The sequence below is a fragment of the Protopterus annectens genome, chromosome 4.part1, assembly GCF_019279795.1.
Source record: "Protopterus annectens isolate FY-2018-M chromosome 4.part1, PAN1.0, whole genome shotgun sequence".
In the NCBI taxonomy this organism is placed as follows: Eukaryota; Metazoa; Chordata; order Ceratodontiformes; family Protopteridae; genus Protopterus; species Protopterus annectens.
Window position 1 is genome coordinate 495,600,996 of NC_056734.1, and position 24,196 is coordinate 495,625,191.

Genomic DNA, 24,196 nt, shown 5'->3' on the forward strand with positions numbered 1-24,196 from the left:
AACTATTTTATAATTAACACATTAAGAACACCTTTTAGAAACAACTGTTATCTTCTTACTTTCCAACTAATAATGAAACTAATAAATATCTGTTTTTCACTAAATCTTAAAAAAATCTAGGGTAATATCTTATTCAACATTTCTTTTTCTGCCTTTCTTTCAAAATAAAGAAAACCTTCGCTCATGTAAGCTATGCTCCACTAATACCACCTTCGATCTTTTCTAACTTACCACTTTCCAAACAGTCCTGTGCTCCCTTACCACTTGTCTGTTACCTATATTTTTTTATTTCCCTCATTAATATTATTCATATAATGTTCTTGTCGACATCATGGAGATTTCTTTGTGCATTTTGCTACAGTTTTATATTGCTTTTATGCTCTTATTTGGTTGCTTTATATTTAAAATTTGTAAAATTCAAATCTTGTTAGTAATTGTACAATGAAACTTACTTCCCCAGGCCACTGCTGACAAAGGATATATTTCTGTCCAGATGAACTACTCCAGTAAACAAAAGCACATAAAATAAAACAAATAAATCCTGCTACAAGACAGTGAGCCACTGTTTTTGTTTCTGTCACACTGGTGTTGGGAAAGGCTGTTACACCTGTAAGGTTCAGTGTCTGTGGCACTGTGGCTCCACAGCATTCCTTGGCCAAAGCTGAAGGAAATAAACCCAAATCCTTCTGACTCATGAACAGTCCTGACTTTACACAGACAACACAAAAGAAAACTTACTTCAACAGTCTTGAATTCTGAAAGAAGTCTTCTTCATAGTCTTTAATCGATTCAATGCTTTCATTTACATTTCCTAAAATGACAAATGAAAAAAAATACTTTAAAATCTGCTTATTAGATACAAATGTATAGTGCACTCTGTACAAGATTAAAAGTAAGTATGATTACCTTTCCCAGTGACAACAGCAAAATAGCCCAAAGCTTTCATTGGAAATAACCGACCTTCAATTATCTGCTGAATCTGCAGAGGGTATGAGAGGAAGTAAAAGTTTAAATATTTATTTTCTGAACACAATAAAAAAAGTTCAAGTGGTAAACAATTCTTCGGATTTATACTTTCTGACAAATCAAAGTTCAGCTTGAAACTGTTATACATTTAAATAAACTAAGATAACAAAATTTCATTAAAGTCATGCAAAAACAAAAGTTAAAAAAATAAATCAGCCACAAAAAACATTAAACAAATTATCTGAAACATCCATTTTTGAAAATATTCCTTCTTTTTACTGTTCCTTTTCTGGAAGCAACTCTTGGCATAGCTGCTGCAATGGTTTATCATGCTGCCCACAGACCACGTCATATCCGTATCCAAGGAGTTATTTTCTCCAAGAGAAGATGCATCCATGCAGTTATGTATGAGCCTAATATGACAAAGACTAGCATGCCAACTACTGTATTCCATGAGGTCAAGAACAACTGCTGTCATCCAAATTCCCCTGGAGCACCTTCTTTTGAATTCTGATTTCCTTCAATATATCCAGTTATAGTAATAGCCAGGGTGATATAGCATGCCACTTTCAGGAGAGGATCTCCTTCTACCTCCAAGTGCCAAGGGCCATTATCATATACTCTAACGGCAAGGATCCAAAGCAAATGTTAAATGCTTTGCCCACAAGTGTCATCAAAAGAAATTAACTCAGAGATTAAGACTATTCAATGCAAAAAAAAATCACTTAAAAACACTGACTGGTATATTTTAACAAAATAAAAATACTATCATGTTGGGAGCAGACTATGTTAAAGATTTATCTACCAAATATGATGCTAATGACATTTTGTAATGAAAGGAATACTGTTGGCAAGTTAAACCAGAGGTCTGTGAATTGCTAGATTTGAATGACGATGAGAATTATAAAATTTACCTTAAAAGGAAATATTAAAGCACTAGTCATGTAATAGGAATATCACATGACAAACTTAGTATTTAAGTTGGTTGTGGGTGTGTGTATTTAGTTTCACTTCAATGTGATGATGTCTCTGTATGGGATGAAAGCATTAATTGAGTGGGTCTTATTAATTAAAGGAATTATATTTTTTTCTGTCTTTTTTATTACTCATTAAATAAAAAAATCATAATCAAACCACTAAATCACTACATGAATTAGTTATTCTCTTACTCCACAGCAAAATACTGGAAAGCCATAGCAGCAATTTTTTGAATAATACTTGCATATAAAGAATTTGAAAAGAACTTAAAAACATCTACAAAATAAATTGCACTGCCCCTGCACTAAAGAACTACTTATTTTTCATATATTATTACTCTATAACAGCATACTTTTACTCAAATAATGAACATACATAAGTCAACTCAAACACAGACACTTAAGCAACAACTAGTCTAAGAAGGCTTAATCTCAGTATATTTTCCACACATTTTTCACTGACATTTCAGGAAATGTACCTAGACTTTAAACTTCCCCTTGACATTTTCTTCCCTTTAAATACACTACCACCTCCCCTAATATATCTTTTTTCCACACTACTACTCTCCTGACACATTCTATATTTTCTATTTTTCTGTTTTTATTTCTCTTCTAGCACAAACTCCAAGCAGCTTACTCAATGACGCTATTACTATAACACTCTACACTTTCTACGTTTATGTATATCACACCCCAATACTATTTACTAATGCAATGGACTTCTTAACTCGTTCTGTACAATAAGGATATAAATAATACTACAGAATTACTTTTACGTTATGCCACATCTTTTTCTAGCATATGCAATTTAAGTACATTTTCTCTTCAGTATCTACTGTTCGTCATCATCATCATCAACCTCCTTTTTCCCATTTGTCTACATGGGGTCGGGGTATCATGATAACTGTTGCCATCTCTCTCTATTCAATGTCACACTCCTGCCTTCTTCTACAATCATGCCTGACTGTTGCAGATCTTTCACACAATCCATCCACCTCTTTGCTGGATGCCCTCATTTCTTCTTACCTTCTTCCTGTCTGTTCCAAATCTTCTTCACCAGACTGTCTTCTGCTTTTCTGCGTTTGTCCAAACCACTGTAGTCTGTTCTCTTTGATCTCTTCTGGAGCTGAAGCTACTTTGGCTTCTGCTTTTATGTCCTCATTTCTTCATCTGTCCCACAGAGTGCATCCTACCATCCTTCTCAGACACTACTTCCATCACCTCTAGCTTCCTCATCTACTCTGCCTTTACTGCCCAGGTTTCTGTACCATACATTACTACTGGTCAAACCACTGTCTTGTACACCTTACTTTTCAGCTTCTTTGGCATTCTTCTGTCATAGACTACACCTGAGACTCTATGATTCTAGCTCTGACCTCTTCGTTCAGACTTCTCTTTTCCTCAACCACCCCTTCCAGATAGTGGAAGCTATTTACATGTTCCACCATCTTCCCTTCTATCTTAATTCTTAGCTTCTGCTGATTTCCCCAGTTTGCTGCTATTACCACTGTCTTATCTGTGCTTAGTTTCATCCCATGTGCCTTCAGTTTTTCACCCCATTACCCTATCCTTTGCTGAAGTTCCTGCACAAAGTTTGCCTGCAATGCTACATCATCTGCATACAGCAACTTTGTTGATCTGTCCCCTACAACCTGTTTGCTAATATAGTCCATCACCAGTATGAACAGCAGTGGGCTCAGAGATGAACCCTGGTGCACACTAACTCCCACCAGGAACCCCTCTGTGAGGCCGAACACTGTTCATACTTGAGTCACTGGGTCCATGTCCACAGCCTGCACTGTGTATGTATGCAATACATAACATCTACTGTTATTTCCATACAAAGAATTTCAGAATGTATAACAGCCTGTAACTTGTAGATTTTCTCTCTGGGCTTCCACTGAAAAAGGGCTCGGGCTCTGAGTAGTCCAAATGGATTTATCCCAGTCAACAAGTGCAAACGAATAAATAATTATACTTTACATAACCTAATGCAAATACACTTCATTAAGTGAAACTCTGTGCACATCACAGTGATGTTCATTGAGGATACCTAACATATTGTGCAGATGCCACCCTGTTGCCTAAGCCACGACTCTTGTTTTGTGAGTTACTAGTGTGAATATTAGATTATATTTATATTAACAGAGTGTAGCTCACATAGTTACATTTCCTGCTGGGCTTCTCTTACCCAAGCATATTTGTAATTTGTTTTACAGCGCACACTGCTTGCATAGGCATGACATAACATGACAGTATAACACTCTATTTCGGATTTATTAACGCAACTTTGGAGGACATTTCAAACTTTTTACAACAGTTTGCACATGTTCTTCAAAAATTCATGCCCTGTACATGCTAAAGTGATGTTTTTATTGTGGATACCCACCATATCCTGCCAGCTATCAAATGTCATCTTGCATCCTAATACACAGTTCAAGAGCTATCAGTTTCAATATACAACAAAGGTAATTTTAGTGATGCTTGTCTTACCCCACTGTGTGTTTAGTATACTTTTCTCCCAACAGTGATTGCTTGCAGGACCCCCACACAACAGTAGCAAACTCCATTTTTGATGTAATAATGGAAACATGGAAATAGTTTACATTTTTATAATATTTTACAAGCACTCTTAAGTAGCTTGAGTCCTACACACTTCACTAAGATGTTTTTAATACAAATACCTAGCACATCTTGTCAGTTGTAGATTTCACCTTTATTCTAAATGAACTGGATGATTTACAGTTAAAGAAACACTAGTCTCAACATTACAATATTGTTAATATTAACACGGTGTACCTCAAATAAATAGTCATATTTCTTGCTGTGTTTCTTTATCCAAGTTTAATACCAATATTTCTTCCTAGAACCCATTCCCTGCATAGCCCCCCCCCCATGATATGAAAGTCTAACCATATTTTATCATTTATTAAAGCAAATGGAAAAATAATCTGTATTTTTAAAAAAAATTTGCTAAGCCTTTTCAATAACTGAAACCATGTACATTTTGCTGCTTGCTTACACCCAAACTTGAAAGGAACACACTCTTTTTTCATTATGATATAAAATGCAAAATAGTCCATCTTCATAACCAACCATACAATGGTTCCCATGAAAAGGCTACTTAACTCTATATACAGTTTGAAATCATACCGACTATTAAAAATATTTGAGAATCTGAATAAACGTCAAAAAAACATACAACAACAGAACTGCAGGCCACAGTCATAAATTTATTACATACATATTACACTAACATCCTAAGGTAATTCAATAAATGCAAAAGTCATTTTCATGTCAAATATATGCCATCACATCTGTACATATCATGACTCCTCATGCATATGTAGAGATGATGGACAACCATGTCACCTGCATCTGCAATTAGGGGAATGTCATAATGCCTCTAGCTGTCTGCCAAGTCTTTTCCAACTCTTTCTATGACTTGGACTCCTCCATATCAGTCTTTGCAAAATGTCTGAAAACAAGTTAGTATGTGGCCACAAATGTGAGATGGTTTTCACAATATCATGGAAGATGCCCACTATAACAACCAATGCTTTGCATTTCAGATGCTGCAGCAGTGGTGTCACCATGCCATTTCCTCCAACATACAGTCTGACAATGCCTCGAGACAGTGCAGATCGGATATTTAATGGCTGCATAGGACAATGCTGTCTGGCCTCTGTCATGACAATTTTATTATTTATTTATCCTTTGTTGACCAGATTAGTCCCACGAGGTTATTAGCCTCTTTTCTGATGAGATATGTGGTGGTATTTATAGTATTATAGGAAATTTGGCCAGGGCATTGAGGTACCTCCCCTACTCTTTACTTTTGTGAACAGGACTCATTTTAGAGGAGCAATTCTTGTTTTCATTCCAGGCACAGAGGCGGCCCAGAGAAACAGGGAGGCAGATGGAAAGAAAAAGGGATGATGGAGTGTTGGAAGCAATGAAGGAGAAAACAAATAAGGCCAGAGAGTGTATGTAGGATTCTTAGGAAATGTTTCAAAGAAACCTCTTTGGTGGAGATTAGTCGGCAAATGATGGTTGTATAATTTCAACCCTCCAGTTGGGAGGATTGCGGAATGATTAACCTAAAAAAATAGTGGTGCAGAGTGAAAATGAAGATATTTACTGTGAGGACATTATGGAGAATATACAAAAGGAGGACTCAGAAACAATCCTGAAAATTAGTGGTGAGATGAAAAAGAAAACATATGCAAGGAAAGTAAAAGAAGGCAAAAGTGGGGTGGCAGAAGAAAATGAAAAAAGGAAGGGTGTGGTAAGGATACAAAATAAGGAAGACAAAGAAACGGACAGGTACAAAGTGTGGGACAATTTAATAGCTCCCTTGAGTGTAAAAACCACATGTGGTAATAGCATCTATTCTTATTCACAAAGAGACATTTGTGACATTATATTTGTGACTGTTTTTTTTAATGTAAAATTTTCTTGAATAATGACAAAAAGAAATACTGTAACCCATGGAATCTTTATGTGATAAAAGCATTTAACAGGGAAACAAAGAAGAAGAAGCATGTACAATTTTGAACAGAGATAGAAAGAGAGAATTAGAAAGGATACTTGAAAGCTTTATGTAAAGAAGTAATGGACATTGCAAAAGTTTATGGATTGCTGGCTGGGTTTGTAATATTATGTTAAAATAGAAAGAGAAAAATTATACATATGCCAAACAAGACAAATGTGGAGAGGAATAGGGTTGTTGTAAAATACTGGGGACAACTCAAAACTTTTTTATGGAAAAGAAGGGCATTTGATAAGTAATTGTGACAAAAGAAAATGTTATATATGCGGGAAAATGGGACACAATGCAAAAAAAAAATGAATTGAAATGTTATAAATGTAACAAAATTGAACAGTTATAGATGGATTGCGAAAATAAAAGAAAAATGAAGACAATAACTTTTACCAGTAGTAAAAATAGAAAAAAATAGATGAGAAAAAAAAATAATAAAGAAGACATAGAAGACTGGTCTGAAATAAGTGATGAAGATGACAAACTGGGAGGTATTGAAAGGGAAAAATGAGTTATATTAGTAAAATGGTAAAAGGCAGAAAAAGAAACTTTAAAAGGATAAATACAAAAAGTACAAAAAAGAAACAAAATGGATGAAAAAGAATACATACAGCTATAGATGTGGCCTTGGTATAGTGGTTAAGGTGTCACAGACACAAGTTACAGTGTTTGATTCTCACTTTTGGGAAGGAAATTTGTTAGGCTTAAAATGGTCTATTAAGAAAGCTTGTCTACTAATTAGCTATGAATTTCTGAAACCGGGAATCTAACGAAAATGAAAATTTTAGAATCCTTTCTGTAAATGTGAATACTATTAAGAATATAGTAAGAAGAACAGGAATTTTGGAGTGGTTAGATGTAATTATATTAGAAGAGACAATTTTTAACAAATGAAGAAAGATTACAAACACAAACTATGTGAGGAAAGATGATCTGGAATTTAGGAAATGAGAGATGTTCTGGAATAGCCATATTCCATAAAAATACAGTAAAGACATTAGATGTAACTTTAGCAAAAAATGGGAAGATTTTCCATTGTAGATCTAAAATGGAAAAGAACAAGTATACAGAATTATAACATTATAGGTTTTTATTAATTGTAAAGAAAGTGAAGGCTTATTTTATCAGATTTTGGACTTTGTAGTCACAATATGAATAATATAACAGAAAACTTTAATTGTGATTTAATAGGCAGGTGCAAAAAGAAAGAAAATGATATAAGAAAATGTTAGAAGTTGTAAGATGTGTTACGTTAAAACTTTGCAACAAAAATTTGTGCACTTACAAAAGGAGTATATATATAGAACTGAAACCGATTATAGTATCAGATGGTTTAGCTTTAGGAGAAGGGGGGGGTAGATGAAACAGGATTTTCTGATCATCTTGCAATACAGCTAGAGATAAAGGAAAACAAGGAATATATAAAAATAAGCAAAGAAATAAAAAAGATAAATGAAAAAGCATGGAATGAAGAAGGCAAGAGATTAATAGTACAGTTATGGAAATATATTATGAGAACATTTTTGAAAAAATTGGTCTGAATGGATATTTTTACAATGGCAATATGATGCGAAAAAAGGAGAGAAAGAAAAATATAAATGAACATATAACAATGCATTGGAAAATTTAGAACATAATGACAAAAGGTACTTGGACACAGCAAAAACAATTATATGAAATAAATCAAGAAAACATACAAGTCTCATACAAGCAAAGATATTTTTATAAGGAAAAGAGAAGAAGTACTGAGTTACTTAAGCAGATCAGTAAAGGAAGATGGTACTGTAATGAGAGAAATAAAAACATAAAAGGAGAAACAAAGAGCTCAGGAAAAGATTATGAATAGTGCAGTACAATATGTACAATAAATGTTTAAATAAAAAATAGTGAAAAAATATGGAAAGTAAAAAAGTTGACATAAAAAGAAAATGTTAAAAAAGGAGATTTGCTTAAATGAGCTAAATAAAGTATTAAGACAAGTAAACATAGATTTGGCTGCAGGCCCAGACAGAATAGGGTAAGAAATTTATAAAAATTTAAGGGATTGGCAAAAAAATATTTTTAAAGATTTTGAATGAATGGTTAAATGATTTAATGTATAAAGAATTATGCAGTTGAATACTTAAATTCATATGGAAGAAAGAAAATAGAAGACAATTAAAAACTGGAGACCAATAGTACTGAATGATAATGGTTATAAGATCTTTATGAAAATAATTCAGAGAGACTTGAAACTAAAATGGAAAATATTATGGAAGGCAGCTTATATAGTATAAATGGGAAGGGTTGTCAAGAATTATTAATGATAGTTACAGAAATCGTGGATGATTATATGAATAGAAAAGAAGAATCAAAAATCATAATAGAAGACCATAATATGGCATTTGACACAAACGGACATGAAATCTTAGGTTCATAGGTTGGTACTAGGCTATCGGCCCTAGGACCTATACAAGCCTAGCCATAACAATTCCCTGGATATTTCTTCCCACAATATTTACTTCCCTGGACCCCTGTCTGGCAGGGCGACTGACGTGATCCCAGGGGTGAATTTCCTATCTCCCATCCAATCGCCAAGGCTCCTTTTGAAGAGGGCCAAGGAGGCGCTCTGGGTAATAATGAAAAAAATATAAGTAAGAAAGTTAGGAAATTATGTATGTCAGAGTATAGCAATAATAAAGTAAACATACCTGTAAATGCCTGGTTAAGCCAAGAGGTATATATGAAGAGTGGTGTAAGACAGGATGTCCTAGGAGTTGTATACTCTTTGCATTAATTATGAATGTGATAGTATGTGAAATAAATCACAAAATGAAGGAGGTGGGGTAACAACACTTGAAGGGTTAAGCATTCCAGTTTTGTTAACGTGTGCAGATAGCATTATAATAATTGCAAAAAACAAAATTTGTATAAAGGAAGCAATAATCTGCACAAATGAGTAATTAGAGATGACAGGGATGACTTTAAAAAACAGAAAAGTAAAGGTTTAGGTGACATAGTAAAGACTGGGGGTACATATTTTACAATGAATGAAATTTCTGTGTTAGGTATAAAATTTGGAAATAAAGTTGCAAGTAGAATTGAATGAGAAAAACAATAGAAGAAATAAAACAAACCTGTTTTTCCTGGAGAACATAAAAAAATATCATTCAAAAAAAGCTTATTTGATAATTTCAGAACGGATGGAAAAATAGAATATTTAGCAAGTGTATTTAGGTTGCCAAAAGTATTTGAAAATAAATTACTGCAGATAATTATATTCATTTATATGGGGTTTTAGATTAAACCCATTACAAAGAGGAATTTTGCATGGAAATAAAAGAGGAGGAGGTTTAGGGTTAATTAACCCATACGCTGCTTCATTAAATTTGTACAAAGTGTTAAAGTGAATAAATGAAAAAGATTAGAGTTGAGTAGTAAACCTGTATACATATAAGTATGATAAATTTTGGGGTATGATAAAAAAAGACTAAAACAAAAACAAAATATTTAAATGATGAAATACAATGTTACCAAGAAATTTTTTTTGTGGAAAATAAAAACTGATGATATAGAAAAAGACAGAAAAGTACAGTATAAGAATGTAATGATAAGACATTACTATATGAAACCATGGGAAAATCTAACTGATGAAAAAAATTAAACCTATAAACACAAAAAGCAAATGGTGTAATCAGAAAAGAAAATGTCAAGATTGTTTTATGGAGACTGGTAATAGATAAATTGACAATAAAGGGAAATATGCCATATAAGAAAAATGCTACAATATGTTTACATTGTCACAAAGGAGAAACTAAGGAACTTGTTTTTGAAATGTAAGAATAAAAAAGTTATAGGGAAACTATGTAAAGAAATTTTTTGAAGATATAAAAGAAGTGAAAAAATAAACATGGCTATGATCAAATATGGATATTATAAGAATAGAAGTAAATAATATATTAAAAGAATAGCTAAAGAATATTTTACATTATATGGGTTATATGCAATGAAAGAATAAATTAAATTATGTTTATTGGCAAACAGAGTTTAGCAACAATGTTGTGTTGTGTCTTTCGGCTTATGGTTAGGGGTCGCCACAGCGGAACTTCGGTCCGCTAATGTTTGGTAGTGGATTTTTATGTGCCGAGTTACCAGCCCTGAAGCACAACCTTCAATGAAGGCACGCCCATTCACGCATGCCTCCACACAGAAGACGCTCTAGCTGAGAATCGAACGTGACGTCTTGCTGTGAGGAGACAATGCTACCGCAGCACCACTACCACAATATTAAATAAAATCAGATGGTGGTTATGAAAGAAGGAGTGAGGGGATGAAAATTTTATTTGATCGTGTCAACAGATTTGTGTGTGTGTCTCTCTCTCTAATTATATATATACATATATATATATATATATATATACATATATATATATATATATATGTGTGTATATATATATATATATATATATATATATATATATATATATATATATATATATATATATATATATATATATATGTTTGTATACTTACATTTTGTAAATAAGAGTTTAATTTTATTATATTTAATTTTTTATTTAATATTACATAAATAAAGGACCACTGCTCTTGTCGAAGACACCAAGGAATCTTTTACATCCATATGAGCTACTTAAGCAGATGGAAGCTTGGTTTAACACTGGAATATAAACCACTTAGAAATTTTTGAGTGGCTATTCTAAATACAGATTCATGAAGGTGGATAAAGGAAATGGGCTGGTTATTATGGAGGTTGCAGAGTGTAACAAAGCTATGGATCTTTTACTTTCAGACAGTCAGAATTACAGAAAACTGTCCAAAAATCATGTAAGGAAATGTTATCAAGAAATAGATCTTTTACTTTTAGAATCTTGTATCAAGGTTACATTTCCACTAGTTTGTTTGAATTTTTATCAGTTGATCAGACACAATTGGGCTAGCTGTTCAGCATACCTAAGATTCAGAAGAACGCTGAAAATCCTCCATTTAAGCCTATAGTTTCTGCACCTCAAAACAAAACCGTTCACATTTCCACTCATTTGGATACTATTCTGAATCTGATAGTACAGGCCAGTATCTTTTACTTAAAAGATTCACGGGTGTTCCTCAACCAACTGACAAATTATTCTTTTTCCAACAATGAGATTTTTTTATATACTACTGATGTGTGTTCTTTATACACCATTACAGAACAGGAGGAAGGCTTGCATTTTGGCATATTTTATTTAAGTAAATACACAAATCATTTAGGACTCGGTATCAGTACTATTTGTCATTTATTAGAGTTGGTTTTAAGTAATAATTTTTTTTCATTTTGGGAACAGCATATGTCAGCAAGTTAGTGGAGTAGCAATGGGGGCTCAGATAGCTCCCGCTTTTGCTAACTTAGTAATGTGTTGGTGGGAACAGGAATATCTTTCTATGTTACCCAACTTTAAATAAGTGAGTTACTATAAAAGATACATAAATTACTTGTTTTTCATCTGGACGGGTGACATGTCCTTATTTGAAGAATTTCTTTAACAGATCAACAGTAGTGTTCAGTGGTTGAATTTTGTGGAAAGTAATAAAGGGATCACCATCAACTTCTTTGGACACAGAGATCATAATGCTGATGGGGGAAAATAGGTTTGTGAGTTAACATTTTTCATAAAGAAACATTTACAATTACCTCCACTTTGATAGTTCCCACCCAATTTTCATGAAATTAAATGTGTTCAGAGGACAGGTCATCAGACTTAGTCGTCTCATCAGTGATGACCAGATCTTTGTGGAAGAGGTGGAAATACCCATGAATCTTTTTTAATTACGAGGTTATCCGGTAGACACTTTAAAGGTTATTACTGGTAATGTCATCAAACAAAGGGACATTAAGTTTCCACTTCTTCTGAGAGCAGGGCTTGTTCCCAATAAAATAAAAAGTGATCCCAATAATGCAAAGAATAATTTGCTGTTTTATTCCCAATTCCTATAAGTATTGACAGTCCTAGGATTCACAACATAATCACTGACAACTGGGAAAAAAATTTAGGCAACCAAGAATTGTCTAAGATAGTTGGTAATGTTCCTAATTCTATTTTTAAGATTACTAAAATTTGAAACATATTCTAGAACCGCCTTCACAGCAAAAGTTCACAGAGCCAGCTAAGCCTTATGGCACCTATGCTTGCCAGAGCTGTAGTTATTGTAGGTTTATCTTATCTTCAGGCAGCTAGTATTTCAAACATATTGATTTTTTTCTGACAGCAAGACGGAGGTACCATTATCAGAGTAATGGACTAGTATACCTTGCTAGTTGTTCCAGTTGTGATAATTTCTACTTGGGAAAAACTATATGTAGATTAGCTGATCAAATTAAAGAACATATGTTGGCTGTTAAGAAAAGAGATAATACGAATACCATAGACAATCAGAAGTGAAGGAATTTAAGGAAGTTCACATTTTTAGTTACAGAACACTTAGATAAAACTAGTTTTGTTGAACATTTCAATGCCTATCTTGAATTTTTAGAATTAAAATGGCAAGTTTTTTATGAGCCAATATGGCTCCAGAACTTAACAATTGCATTTCTGTTAAAAACTTGCTGAAGTACAAATGTATCTAATTATTTATGTAATTTTGTTTTAAACTGATGATTCCTTTAAGAATTTATTCATTTAAATAACCTAAAATCTGGTTGTTTTTTAACCGATGACATCATGATTAATCACATTTAAATGTACTATTATTTTTGTACTGTTTATTTTGATGAAGTTCTTTATAAGTAAAGAGAACTAAAGTACTTAATTCCAGTCCTACATCTTATTGTGTGGTTCAGCTGTGGTTCCCTTTGGAGTTACATGTTCATTCCTAAGCATGGTTTAACATCTAATCTGAAGGACATAACAAAAAGAAATCATCATTTCAGGACATTAAGTAGTTTGCTGTTATAATAAAATGCACAAACCTGTTGAAACAAAGCACATCTTGCATTTTAGTGCTCTAGCCCTCTGTACTGGCTTACTGAAAGTGTCAGAGTAACAGTTACCTAATTAGTGCTAACTACTATGCATACACATTGGTCCCCTACCTCCACCATACACAGTGTTGATCACACAATGCACTCACATTCTCAAAGCAATACAGGTATGTTTCAGTGGCTTGGTCCAAAATTCAAAGCGGTCCTCCACCCCCAAATAATCACACACTGTGACCACTGCATTAGCACACAAAACTGAGTCATGATGTACATCCTGCATTGTGCCAGTGATATGTGAAGATATGGACACCTCTCCTCGTCCTGACAGTGACATACACCACACCCATTGCAGTGATGCCACCTGGACTGCACAGCTGTGTGTTCAAAGTGCAATCTCCATACATTCATATATCAATAAACCAAAAGCAACAACTGTACCACTCCAAGCATACATAAACAAGTATATACATACACACACACACACACACACACACACACACACACACACACACACACACACACACACACACCTGTAACAAACCAAATTACGTGAAACAACACGCAAAGAACTGTCGTACTGGGTAACTGATGTCACGTTGACACATAATGGGGCCTCATGATGTACATTCTGTTCACCATGACTTGTTTTGTACATCTGGATGTAACTCACCCACAGCAAGGCACGGTTTATGAATAAAATGATGTTCTTACCACACTGCAGACTTCTGAGCAGCATTCATTTCTGAGTTCACCATCAGATCAGAAGTTGCTGACAAGTAGAATAAGATAACCAAGACTAGCCCCCCATCTCAAGAATAAAGAAAAAAATGATAAACCAATTTAAAACATCTCTCAAAAAATACCTAAAAAGTCACTGGCTGTACCCCTGTAGCAACCCTGACTAACCAACTCACTACTTTCTTCACTACCTGGCTATTTGTAGTCTCAAAAGTCCGTAACATTTGACTATCATTCTCATATATATTGTGCTACTGAATGATATGCTACCTTATTCAGCCTTGTAACACTAAAATGTCTAAGTTCGGACAAGAAAACTAATGGTGTTAAGTTTTAAGTATGTATGTATTCCAAGTTTTTAAGTATGCATGCAATCTTATAATTCTGTATTAGTATCTATATCTAACTGTATAAAACTGCTATGTAACTATCCACATCTGGAGCTTTTCTCCCCGGCCCTCTGCTGAAAATAGACCTGTGTCCTGTCGGACTATCCTGGTTAACAAATGTAAAATAGATAAAACAGTAAGTGTACTATTTGTCCACTTCATCCACACAATCATCTTTGGCAAACAACCTTCAGTCTGCAAGACAGGTGGTTAATGAAGATTAGCCACTAATGCAGTAACACACACACACACAAAGTGTCAAGCAATGTGAAATGAGAACCCAGGTGTGTGCCCGTTTCAGAGACCATGAATGCTCTTCCCTGAATATTCCCTTACAAAGGTATAAGAAGGCCAAATTAAAAAAAAAAAAACTTCCATGATACAACAGTGTGCTTTACAATAAACAGCATAACTGTTTCCATAGCATGGCTGCAGTACTGTTTTTATGGTGTGAAGGGAAACTATTTTGACTGGTATACAACAAGTTCTGCAAAAAACTGCATTTATGGGTAATGTTTATGTCACTAGATGTTGGAGGATACATAACCCAAGGAACCGTATTTAGTATGAGCAGTGCACAATGCAGTAGCATGCGTAGGCCACAGCAGGATGCTTGACATGACCTGCAGTTTTGGGCACACAATATTACACTGGTTGTTAGACTGGCAGAGGCCACCAAGAAGAGACATCAACTATGCTCGCAGGATAGTGTGGCCATGGTATTCTGCAAAGCATTCCACACTAGAGAGACACCTTGCATTCTGTGCAATGGTATTGTGGCTCTACCCATATACATTGTATGGCACAGTTTCTGCATAATCCCTACTTGAATCACATGAAACAATGTGCCCAGGACTGAATCTGTTGTTTGACTTTTGGGTAGGTATTTGCAGCTGACGTAATATTTGACAGTCAGAGACGGTTCTTTTCTCAACTTCATAACCACTGATAGGCTGGCCTATAACTGCTATCCTGAACATCAGTTTCATGTGGGTATTACTCGCACACTGCATGACACCACATGGTTAATACTGTATCAAAACAAAAGGAATGCAATCACCACTGCAAAACCCCACAAATATGCATGTCCACCATTTTTTGGCCTTTTGCACTAATAAGTACTGTGCTAGATGCAGGTCTGCTATGTTCACAAAAACACTTCATACAGTCTGCTTCCCACTGTTTGTACATAAATTTACTTATTCACAAAACTATAATCCATATTACTTATGAACCTGTGGATGGCATTAAAAATACTGTAAGCAAAAGATTAAAGTAAATTTTTTAATGTTTCAAAAGATACAAATAAAAAATATCAAGACACGTGCAACTCACCCTACTGGGACTAGCCAAGTTCTTTTCTGCAAGATCCACTTTAGTCAAAACAAAAATTGTTCTCTTTCCTTGAGGGTCCATCTGACTGACCAAATCAGTCACAATACTGCGTTCTGCATCCACAGAGCCATCTGAAACAATATTAAGCATGCACATACTTACAACTGCAACAATAAGCAATCTTTCAATACAGAGAAGGACAAAATGGATACTCATTCATTCTAGAGCAGTGTTTCTTAAACTTTTTGGACTAACCAACCCTACTCAAAATATTTCATTTGTGGAAACCTATAAAAATTTGCAAAAGATTTAGAAAATATTTACACATAATGTGAATTGTAGGAATTCATGTTTCAAACTTGCATGATCTTAATGAGAAGGATGTGTTTGCAGTGCATGTCAGAAGTCGTCAATATCTGATGGTTTATTAAAGAGATCCTTAATGTAGGTGATCATATTTAACCTATTCCTGTATTTATGTAAAAAACCCCAGCGATACAAAACGCCACTGAAATCGCTTATCCACTCACAGCTGTCAGCCAAAAATCCTTTGTAGGGGTTGAATAAACTTCTACACACAAAAGGTAGATAGTAAAAGCAGTTTTAATCCACACAAACGTTAAGCGCTTTCACTCACTAATCATGAGCTTCTTCAGAACGTTCAAACAGCTGTTTTGGAATGTTTAAATATCCATTAATGGCGCCAAAAAAAACTAATCAGCTCCTTAAAGCTGACATGTCCTAAATAGTGTACACTACTCAAATCTAGTACAATAATGTCTCATCTAAAATACTAATTGCAATAAAAAACAAAACATAATCTATGCAATATAATAACCATATCTAAATGTTGCTAAAAAATAGTGTGTGCTCATAATATCATGTGCACTGTCAAAACCCTATTTCTAATAAGGGTTTGACAGGAATATGTTCATTTGGTACTTATGTATTATCGCAACCAGATTTTCACGGTTGCGAAATGCGCATACCACCACAGATAGGAGTACATGAAGCAATTGAAACCGTCTTTGTAAATGTGTAGTAGTGCCCCAAAACTTTACATTTACCGTAAAGTGGTGTTCAGAGTGTGTTTTGCTGGGGAATAACTTCAGATTACCTTCAGGAACAGACAGTGGAGAAAACCATCTTCCTGTTTTTTTTTTGCGTGCATTACACAGGCACGCTACACTTTTCATGGCAGCTATCATACTATCGTTTGTCTCATTTTGAACCTGCAGAAGAAATTCTTCAGAAAAGTAAAACACAGACACTGAGAAATTGTTTAATCCACACTTGCTTACTTTTAACCATTATTGTATTTAGAAATTGTTAAAAAAAAAAGTCACTAAAACCATCACTACTATGTCTGTGTTTTCTTCTCTGAAGGATTCCTTCCACACAGTGAATGCAATCCGTCCATCACACTGACAGCAGGCATGACAATACAAGCATGCAAAAAACAGGAAGAGGGCTTTCTCCACTGTTTTTGTTCCCAAAGGTAATCCGGAATTATTCCCCAGCAATACACACTCTGAATGCCAATTTACACTGTTTCATGGCCTCATTTCTATCGAAATTAGCGAAAGTCGCAACCGTGAAAATCTGGTTGCGATAATATGCAAGTACCGTTCATTTAAACCTGGTGGAGTCGCTGCATCAGTCAGCAACTGCCACCTTACCTCTTTGTATGCTAATACATTTTTAATACTGCCTCCCCTAGGATTAATTCCCACATTCTCCAAGATGGCAAATTTAAAATAATGTTTATCTCCTTGGCTATCTATATGTTTAAACAGCGCATTATTTTGGTGTTTGGTTCTAATACTATATAAATGAGAGTAAATTCTTTTCCTAAAATTTCTCTTGGTTTTCCCTATATAGTATGCTGAACATGCCATATATTTGGCTAGGTATATGACAAATTTAGTATTGCAATTGCCCTGTCTAAAACAAATTTTCATCTTATTAATATTATTCATCATTACGCCTATATCTTCACATATATCGAAACACTGATTACATGCACCACATTTCGATGTGTGTGTAACCCTCTCTACTTTTTTTACTTCCAAACCTCTTTCCAAAAGTGTTTTCAAATTGTTGCCCATTTTGTAAACAAATGTCGGTTTAGGGCCCAATATTTCCAACTTTTCCTGATCTGTCAGTAATACATGCCAATTTCTACTAAGGATTTCCTTAATTTGATTAATATGTGGGCCATATTCCAAAATACAAGCTCTATTAAATGCTTTATTGTTACTTTCTTCCTTCCTTGTGTCACTGTTTCCTTGTACTTCATTAAATTTAGCTCCTAATAAAGGAATATATTTTTTCCCCTTTCGTTAATCACGTATTCAGTAACATCTTTCATCATTTGAGTATCATATCCCCTGTCTCTAAATAACTCAAAAATATATCTAACTTCTTCCATCATATCCCCATAGTTTGATGTCATTCTCAAGGCTCTAATGCATTGCCCCTTGTAGATGTTGTACATTAGTTTTCTAGGGTGGTTACTGTTGTATTCAACATACGAGTTAGAAAAAGTATTCTTTCTATGAATCACTGACTTAAAGCCTGTTCCATCATTAGTGATGTACGTATCTAAATATGCCACCCCTAAAGCACTGCTCTCAGATGTGAATTTCAGAAATTCACTACTGCTATTTAAATATTCCATGAAAGTGTTAAACGAATCCTGGTCACCTTCCCATAGAATGTAGATATCATCTAGGAACCGAGAATAGTATTTTATGTTGTTGTAATAATTACTTTTAAATACTTTCTCCTCTTCCCAGTCAAGCATGACAAGATTTGCAAAAATGGGGGCACATGCTGCCCCCATAGTGACTCCTTTAATTTGTCTAAAAAGTTCTCCTTCATAGTAAATATAGTTGTGGTCCAGTACTATGGACATAAGTTCTGTTATCAAACAGATCCTATCCCAATCTAGAGAACTGTGTTTTCTAATACTGTTGGTAAAAGCCTCCATTCCTTCATCCCTAGGTATGCATGAAAATAAGTCAATCACATCAATAGATGTGAATAACTGATCTTTGTTCCAAATGTCTACTGGGTAATTCATTAAAAATTCCCAGGAATCTTTTACCATATGTGGGATGTTCCTATAAATGTGTTTTAGCATAGACTCCACTGCTACTCCTAATGGAAAGGTCTTGGATTTACTACCAGATATTACTTGTCTGAATGGTGGATCACTGACATCTTTGTGGACCTTAGGTATACCCACAAGAGTTGCCAATGTAGGGTGTTCAACTTTTAAAAAGTTGTATAAATCCTCAGATATCCATCTGTCCAAAAGAAATTCTTCAATATGTAAATCTATCCATCTGTAAGCAATATTGACCTCATTTCAAAGATACTGTGTCATAATTGCCTGAACCATGAAGGATGTCATGCATTTTATACTATATTCTAAAGCGTCATATATCACAATGCCTCCGCCCTTGTCAGGTTTCATAACCCATATACTGTTGTCTGTTCTAAGCTTTTTAAAAACATCTGCTTCTTCCACTGTTAAATTGTGTTTCAACTTCTTCCTTGTACACCAGTTATTAAACTGATAGATTTGCTGTGTTACGAACCTATCATATAACTGTACATTAGAGTTCATCACTGGCATACAACTACTTTTCTTTTTTAAAACACTGTTGTTCACCTGGTTATTTTCCCCTTTGTCCTTAAACATCAATGCTAAATTTAACTTCCTTATGTACAATTTGAACTCACTCAAACAATCCACTATTCGAAAACGGGTTATGGGAATAAATTTCATTCCCTTAGACAATAGGCTGAAGTGTGCTTTGTCCAGACTTATTTGAGTGTAATTAAATATTTTAAATTCCCTGTAACTGGATATAACACCTTCCTTGACAATATTAATAACACTTTCTGAGGTTTCTGTGTATTTATTGGATGCTCTTACTAAGTTCTCACTTCCCATTGGTACTGATGTCGTATATCTTTCTTTTTCCATTTCCCCCCTCCCCCAACTGGTTGTGTTTGTCTTGTACCCCTGACGAAAATTTCCAAAATTGCTCTTTCCTAAATGATTAGAATGGTATTGGGAACTTCCAACCTTATGTGTACCCATATAGATATCTTCCTTCTGTGTCCCACCCCCCCATTGATACATTTGACCTTTGTTGTACTTGTTCAGTGTCCCTAATAATTTTCTTACTTTTTTGTCAAAGGCCTTTTTAGTTTTGGATTCAGCTAACTCAAATTGCTTGAAATAAAGTTTCTCCCAATTCTCATACATTAAGTCATTGAGAATGACTTCATTTATCTGTTCAACCTCATTTATTATTTTGCATAGTTTTTCATCGTTAAATTTAACTAACATCTTCATATATTGCACCCCAAATTTGTCAAAATAATTTGTTAAATTCTGATTTTACTTCACTAGTTAATTCAATCTCCATAGTTGCCTTGTAAAACCGTAAGCCTACGGGTACTATATTCATATTAATACAATGTGATAAATAAGCATTGTCAAGCTTAATAGCATTTATAACATTCAATTTTTCCCCAACAAGAATATCAAGTCTTTCAATGTTGTTTTCAACTTGTTAGGATTAAATTGTTCACTATTTTTAGCGTCACATACTTTATCAAAAACTCGAGTGTCAAAAAAATGCTTTAAAACTGTATCCTTCTTCATTTCTTGTGCATTCACATTCTTCTTTTGATGATTGTAAGTGTTAGTTAAAACAGTACCTTTGTTACTAATGTCTGTGGCATTAGTATGGGCATATGTGTGCATTTGTTGACTGTATTTTGGTTTAGTACCTGTCCTTTTAGCCTCCTCAGTGAGGATGCTGAAACAAAAATCAAATGTGAAATCCGTAGCTGCAAGTCTGCTACTGCTCGGTTCCACACGAATAGGCATAGCAGGCATGTCAATACCGTCCACGTTGTGTTCTCTCTGTTGCTGTCCATTAGATATCTCTGGTGAGGAAGTAACAATAACCAGACTATCCTTAGAAGATACCTTCCTATGCGTATGTTCAAATACATCAATTTGTCCATTGCCTGTAATCTTAGTACCTCTACAGCTGCATTTGGAGTTGTTGTGACTGGCTGCTCCATTAGCCGTGTCTCTATCAAACAAGTCTCCTTTAAAAATCCCCATATTGGTTAGCAGGCTAAGGAGCTTACCAACTTCGCCCCTCAGTGTAGACACCTCCATATGAAGTTCCTTTAGTTTGTCTCTCTGCATGGGCGAGTCTACTCCTGAAATGTCATGAGTGGAATCCATAACCCAACAACTGAATGAGGCGTTCGACTGACAAAATGTAAAAAACCCCAGCGATACGAAATGCCACTGAAATCGCTTATCCACTCACAGCTGTCAGCCAAAATCCTTTGCAGGGGTTGAATAAACTATATATGTAGACATGTCAGCTTTAAGGAGCTGATTAGTTTTTTTTGGCGCCATTAATGGATATTTAAACATTCTAAAACAGCTGTTTGAACGTTCTGAAGAAGCTCACGATTAGTGAGTGAAAGCGCTTAACGTTTGTGTGGATTAAAACTGCTTTTACTATCTACCTTTTGTGTGTAGAAGTTTATTCAACCCCTACAAAGGATTTTTGGCTGACAGCTGTGAGTGGATAAGCGATTTCAGTGGCGCTTCGTATCGCTGGGGTTTTTTACATTTTGTCAATTGAACGCCTCATTCAGTTATTTCTGTATATTAATTTTGCTTGTAGTATGTAGAAGGAAATTGGAGATGTGCTCTAAAATGCTTTTCCCTTAAAAGTTCATACTCAGTACAAAATTTTACCCAAATTTATATCAAGAGGGAACTAAGTCTTCAGATTGCTCAGTGCAATGTCTGAGGAAAGATTAGCCAAACAGATCTTGATTTGTAGATAGCTCATTCTTTACTCATTTGTTGAGATTAAAAGGATCCAGAACTCACAAAAAAATCTCTTGGAGCCTGACTTGAGGGATGACTGTCTGCAAACTTAAAAACATTTTCCAATGACTGATTAGCTTTTTAGTTGGTTAAAACTGCAATCTTCATCATCATGTGTATGCTCCAAACCTGGCTATGAGAAAGAAACCTAGACCTTTAGTAGTACGGATGCAATCCTACCAGTAGAATTAGTTGATTTTGACAAAACTGTGGCAGGAGGACAAAGTACTAAAAGTGGGAGAGAGCAGAGTGTTTGTGGAGAAAGATTATTCATTGTACACCAGACAGAAGCAAATTTATTCCACTATTCAAGGAATGTTGAGATGCAGGTTTGAGATTCAAACTGCTATACCCAGCTGTCTTCAAATAATTCTTTCCTGGAAGTTCAACATTCTTTTTAGATGAAGTACATGCCAAGGAGGAAATACACAAGTTTCCACAACAAAAAATGAGCTGTGAAACAGAAAGAGATTCTGCTTCTTGTTTTTCTGGTAATAAAGACTGCACCTGTGAAACTTTTTTGAGTGCTTCAATGGAAAATGCTGTAGTGGAAGAAGGGAGCATTTGAGCTGACTAGAAGAACTGAGAGCACATTGGAAATGAAGCAATGACATGATTTGGGAGAAGGAGATGAACAGCAATAAAACCAGTAACTTAATATGGGATTACAATATAATAATTATATGTGCAGAAAATGACAGAACAAGAAAATCTGTATATATTGGACTATTTAAGAATTTGCTGGACTTGTGAGGGATTCTAAATCATATGCCCTACTTCATGTCATTAATATTCAAAAAATGCTTTGGAGAGGGGAAGAAGAGGGAGAAAGTTAAATGTAAGTAAAGAATTTTTTCCTATTAGCACTTTTTTGTAGTGTGCGGTTTTCTTTCCATGCTATAAAGTAACACTCTCAGTTTTTTTTTTAGTATAGTATAGGATTGTAAACAGGTGCTGCTGTTTCTTTTTTCTTTCTACCCCTCACTCTTTCTTCTTGTTCAGTTTTAAAAAAATGTAGGCAATGCAAAAAAAAAAAAAAACAAAAAAAAAAAAAAAAAACAGCCTGGTTAAAAGAGCATGACAAAGAAAAAAATGAATGTGCTTTTTCTAATTCTTGCATAAAGAAATGACTGGATTAAGGACCTTAGATTGATTTATTAATGAGTTTTAACAGTAAGCAGGTAAATGAAAAATAATACTGAATATTATGAGGCTTTTCTCTAGCAAAAACATGTATGTTCAGTAGCAATTCTGCACCTGTTTTTCATGTTTCTATGGAATCAATCTGATAACGAGAAACTGGCTACAAGCTGGTGGAAATTGACTGGCTGAATTGAAAAACAAAACTGAGAAGAGAAATTGGCTAGGACACAATGATCTCTGAAGCCACTCGGGGGTTTTCACAGCTGGGAGAGCTATAAAGAAGGGATAAAAGCAATTAGCACTTAACAGATGCACAGGCCGCACCATGTGTCTTAGCATATTTAACATTTCTTTTAGGTTAACTCAAGTCTGTGAGCGCGGCTGTCAGTTTGGGACCTTTGTTCTTAGTAGAAGAGTAAAACTTCAGTATATGAAGATGTACTTAGTTTTGTGTGTAAATAATAAGTTAAAATGTTTTGTGGGGTATTGGGAGTGTGCATTTTTTGTTTGTTTCAGGGCTTTAAATAAAACCAAAAAGTTCTTTAAGATGTAACTTAGGCTCAAATGGATATGACAAGAAAAGTACAGTTGTGTACACTTACCACAAATGTAGATGTTTGAGTGTATTCACTGTTGCAGTCATCACACTTGGGTTATCTGCCTGCAGGTAGCCCTCAGTTGGCCCAAATACTAGAGACTAAGTATTTCTGCGTTGGTTGCTGTCACTTCAGGAATGACGTCAAGTCGTCAGGGGTATAAAAACAAGCAGCCAATGTCATTACATCAATTTTTCTTGCCCCAAATGTCAGGAGCCCCCCAAACAGGGAGCTAAGTTATGGTGGGAAAAACACTGCCAGTAAAGAGTAAATACCAATAGCCCTGTAAGGGGTGAGTAATAGCCATAGAGAGGAGAGAGAGAAACAAGGGGGCTGGAGGGTGGTAAACCAGGACTGCAACAGTGAATATATTCAAACATCTACATTTATGGTAAGTGTACACAACTGTACTATGTTCTTCGTGTTTCACTGTTGCAGTCATCACACTTGGGTTGATTCGCAAAGCTGAAGAAAGGGTGGAGGCAGTCAAGAAGAGTTGGGGCTGGCTAGTATGCCCTGCAGGACTGCTGTTGCAAAACTTGCCTGGATTTGGAAAAGATAGGCAGGTGGTAAGGCTTGGTGAAGGTGTATACAGAACTCCAGGTAGCAG

General features: G+C 34.9%; 1 protein-coding gene across 4 annotated transcripts in view; it reads right to left on the bottom strand.

Annotated features, from left to right (window-relative positions):
• Positions 1-24,196, bottom strand: part of OPA1 (OPA1 mitochondrial dynamin like GTPase) — a 2,039,562-nt gene that overhangs the window by 960,307 nt on the left and 1,055,059 nt on the right. For all 4 annotated transcript variants that reach the window (XM_044070302.1, XM_044070304.1, XM_044070303.1 and 1 more), the window contains 3 exons: positions 15,904-16,034; positions 907-979; positions 739-811 (listed from right to left, as the gene is read on the bottom strand). In XM_044070302.1, coding sequence (XP_043926237.1) covers positions 739-811; positions 907-979; positions 15,904-16,034 — 277 coding nt within the window. The remainder of the gene's footprint in view (positions 1-738; positions 812-906; positions 980-15,903; positions 16,035-24,196) is intronic.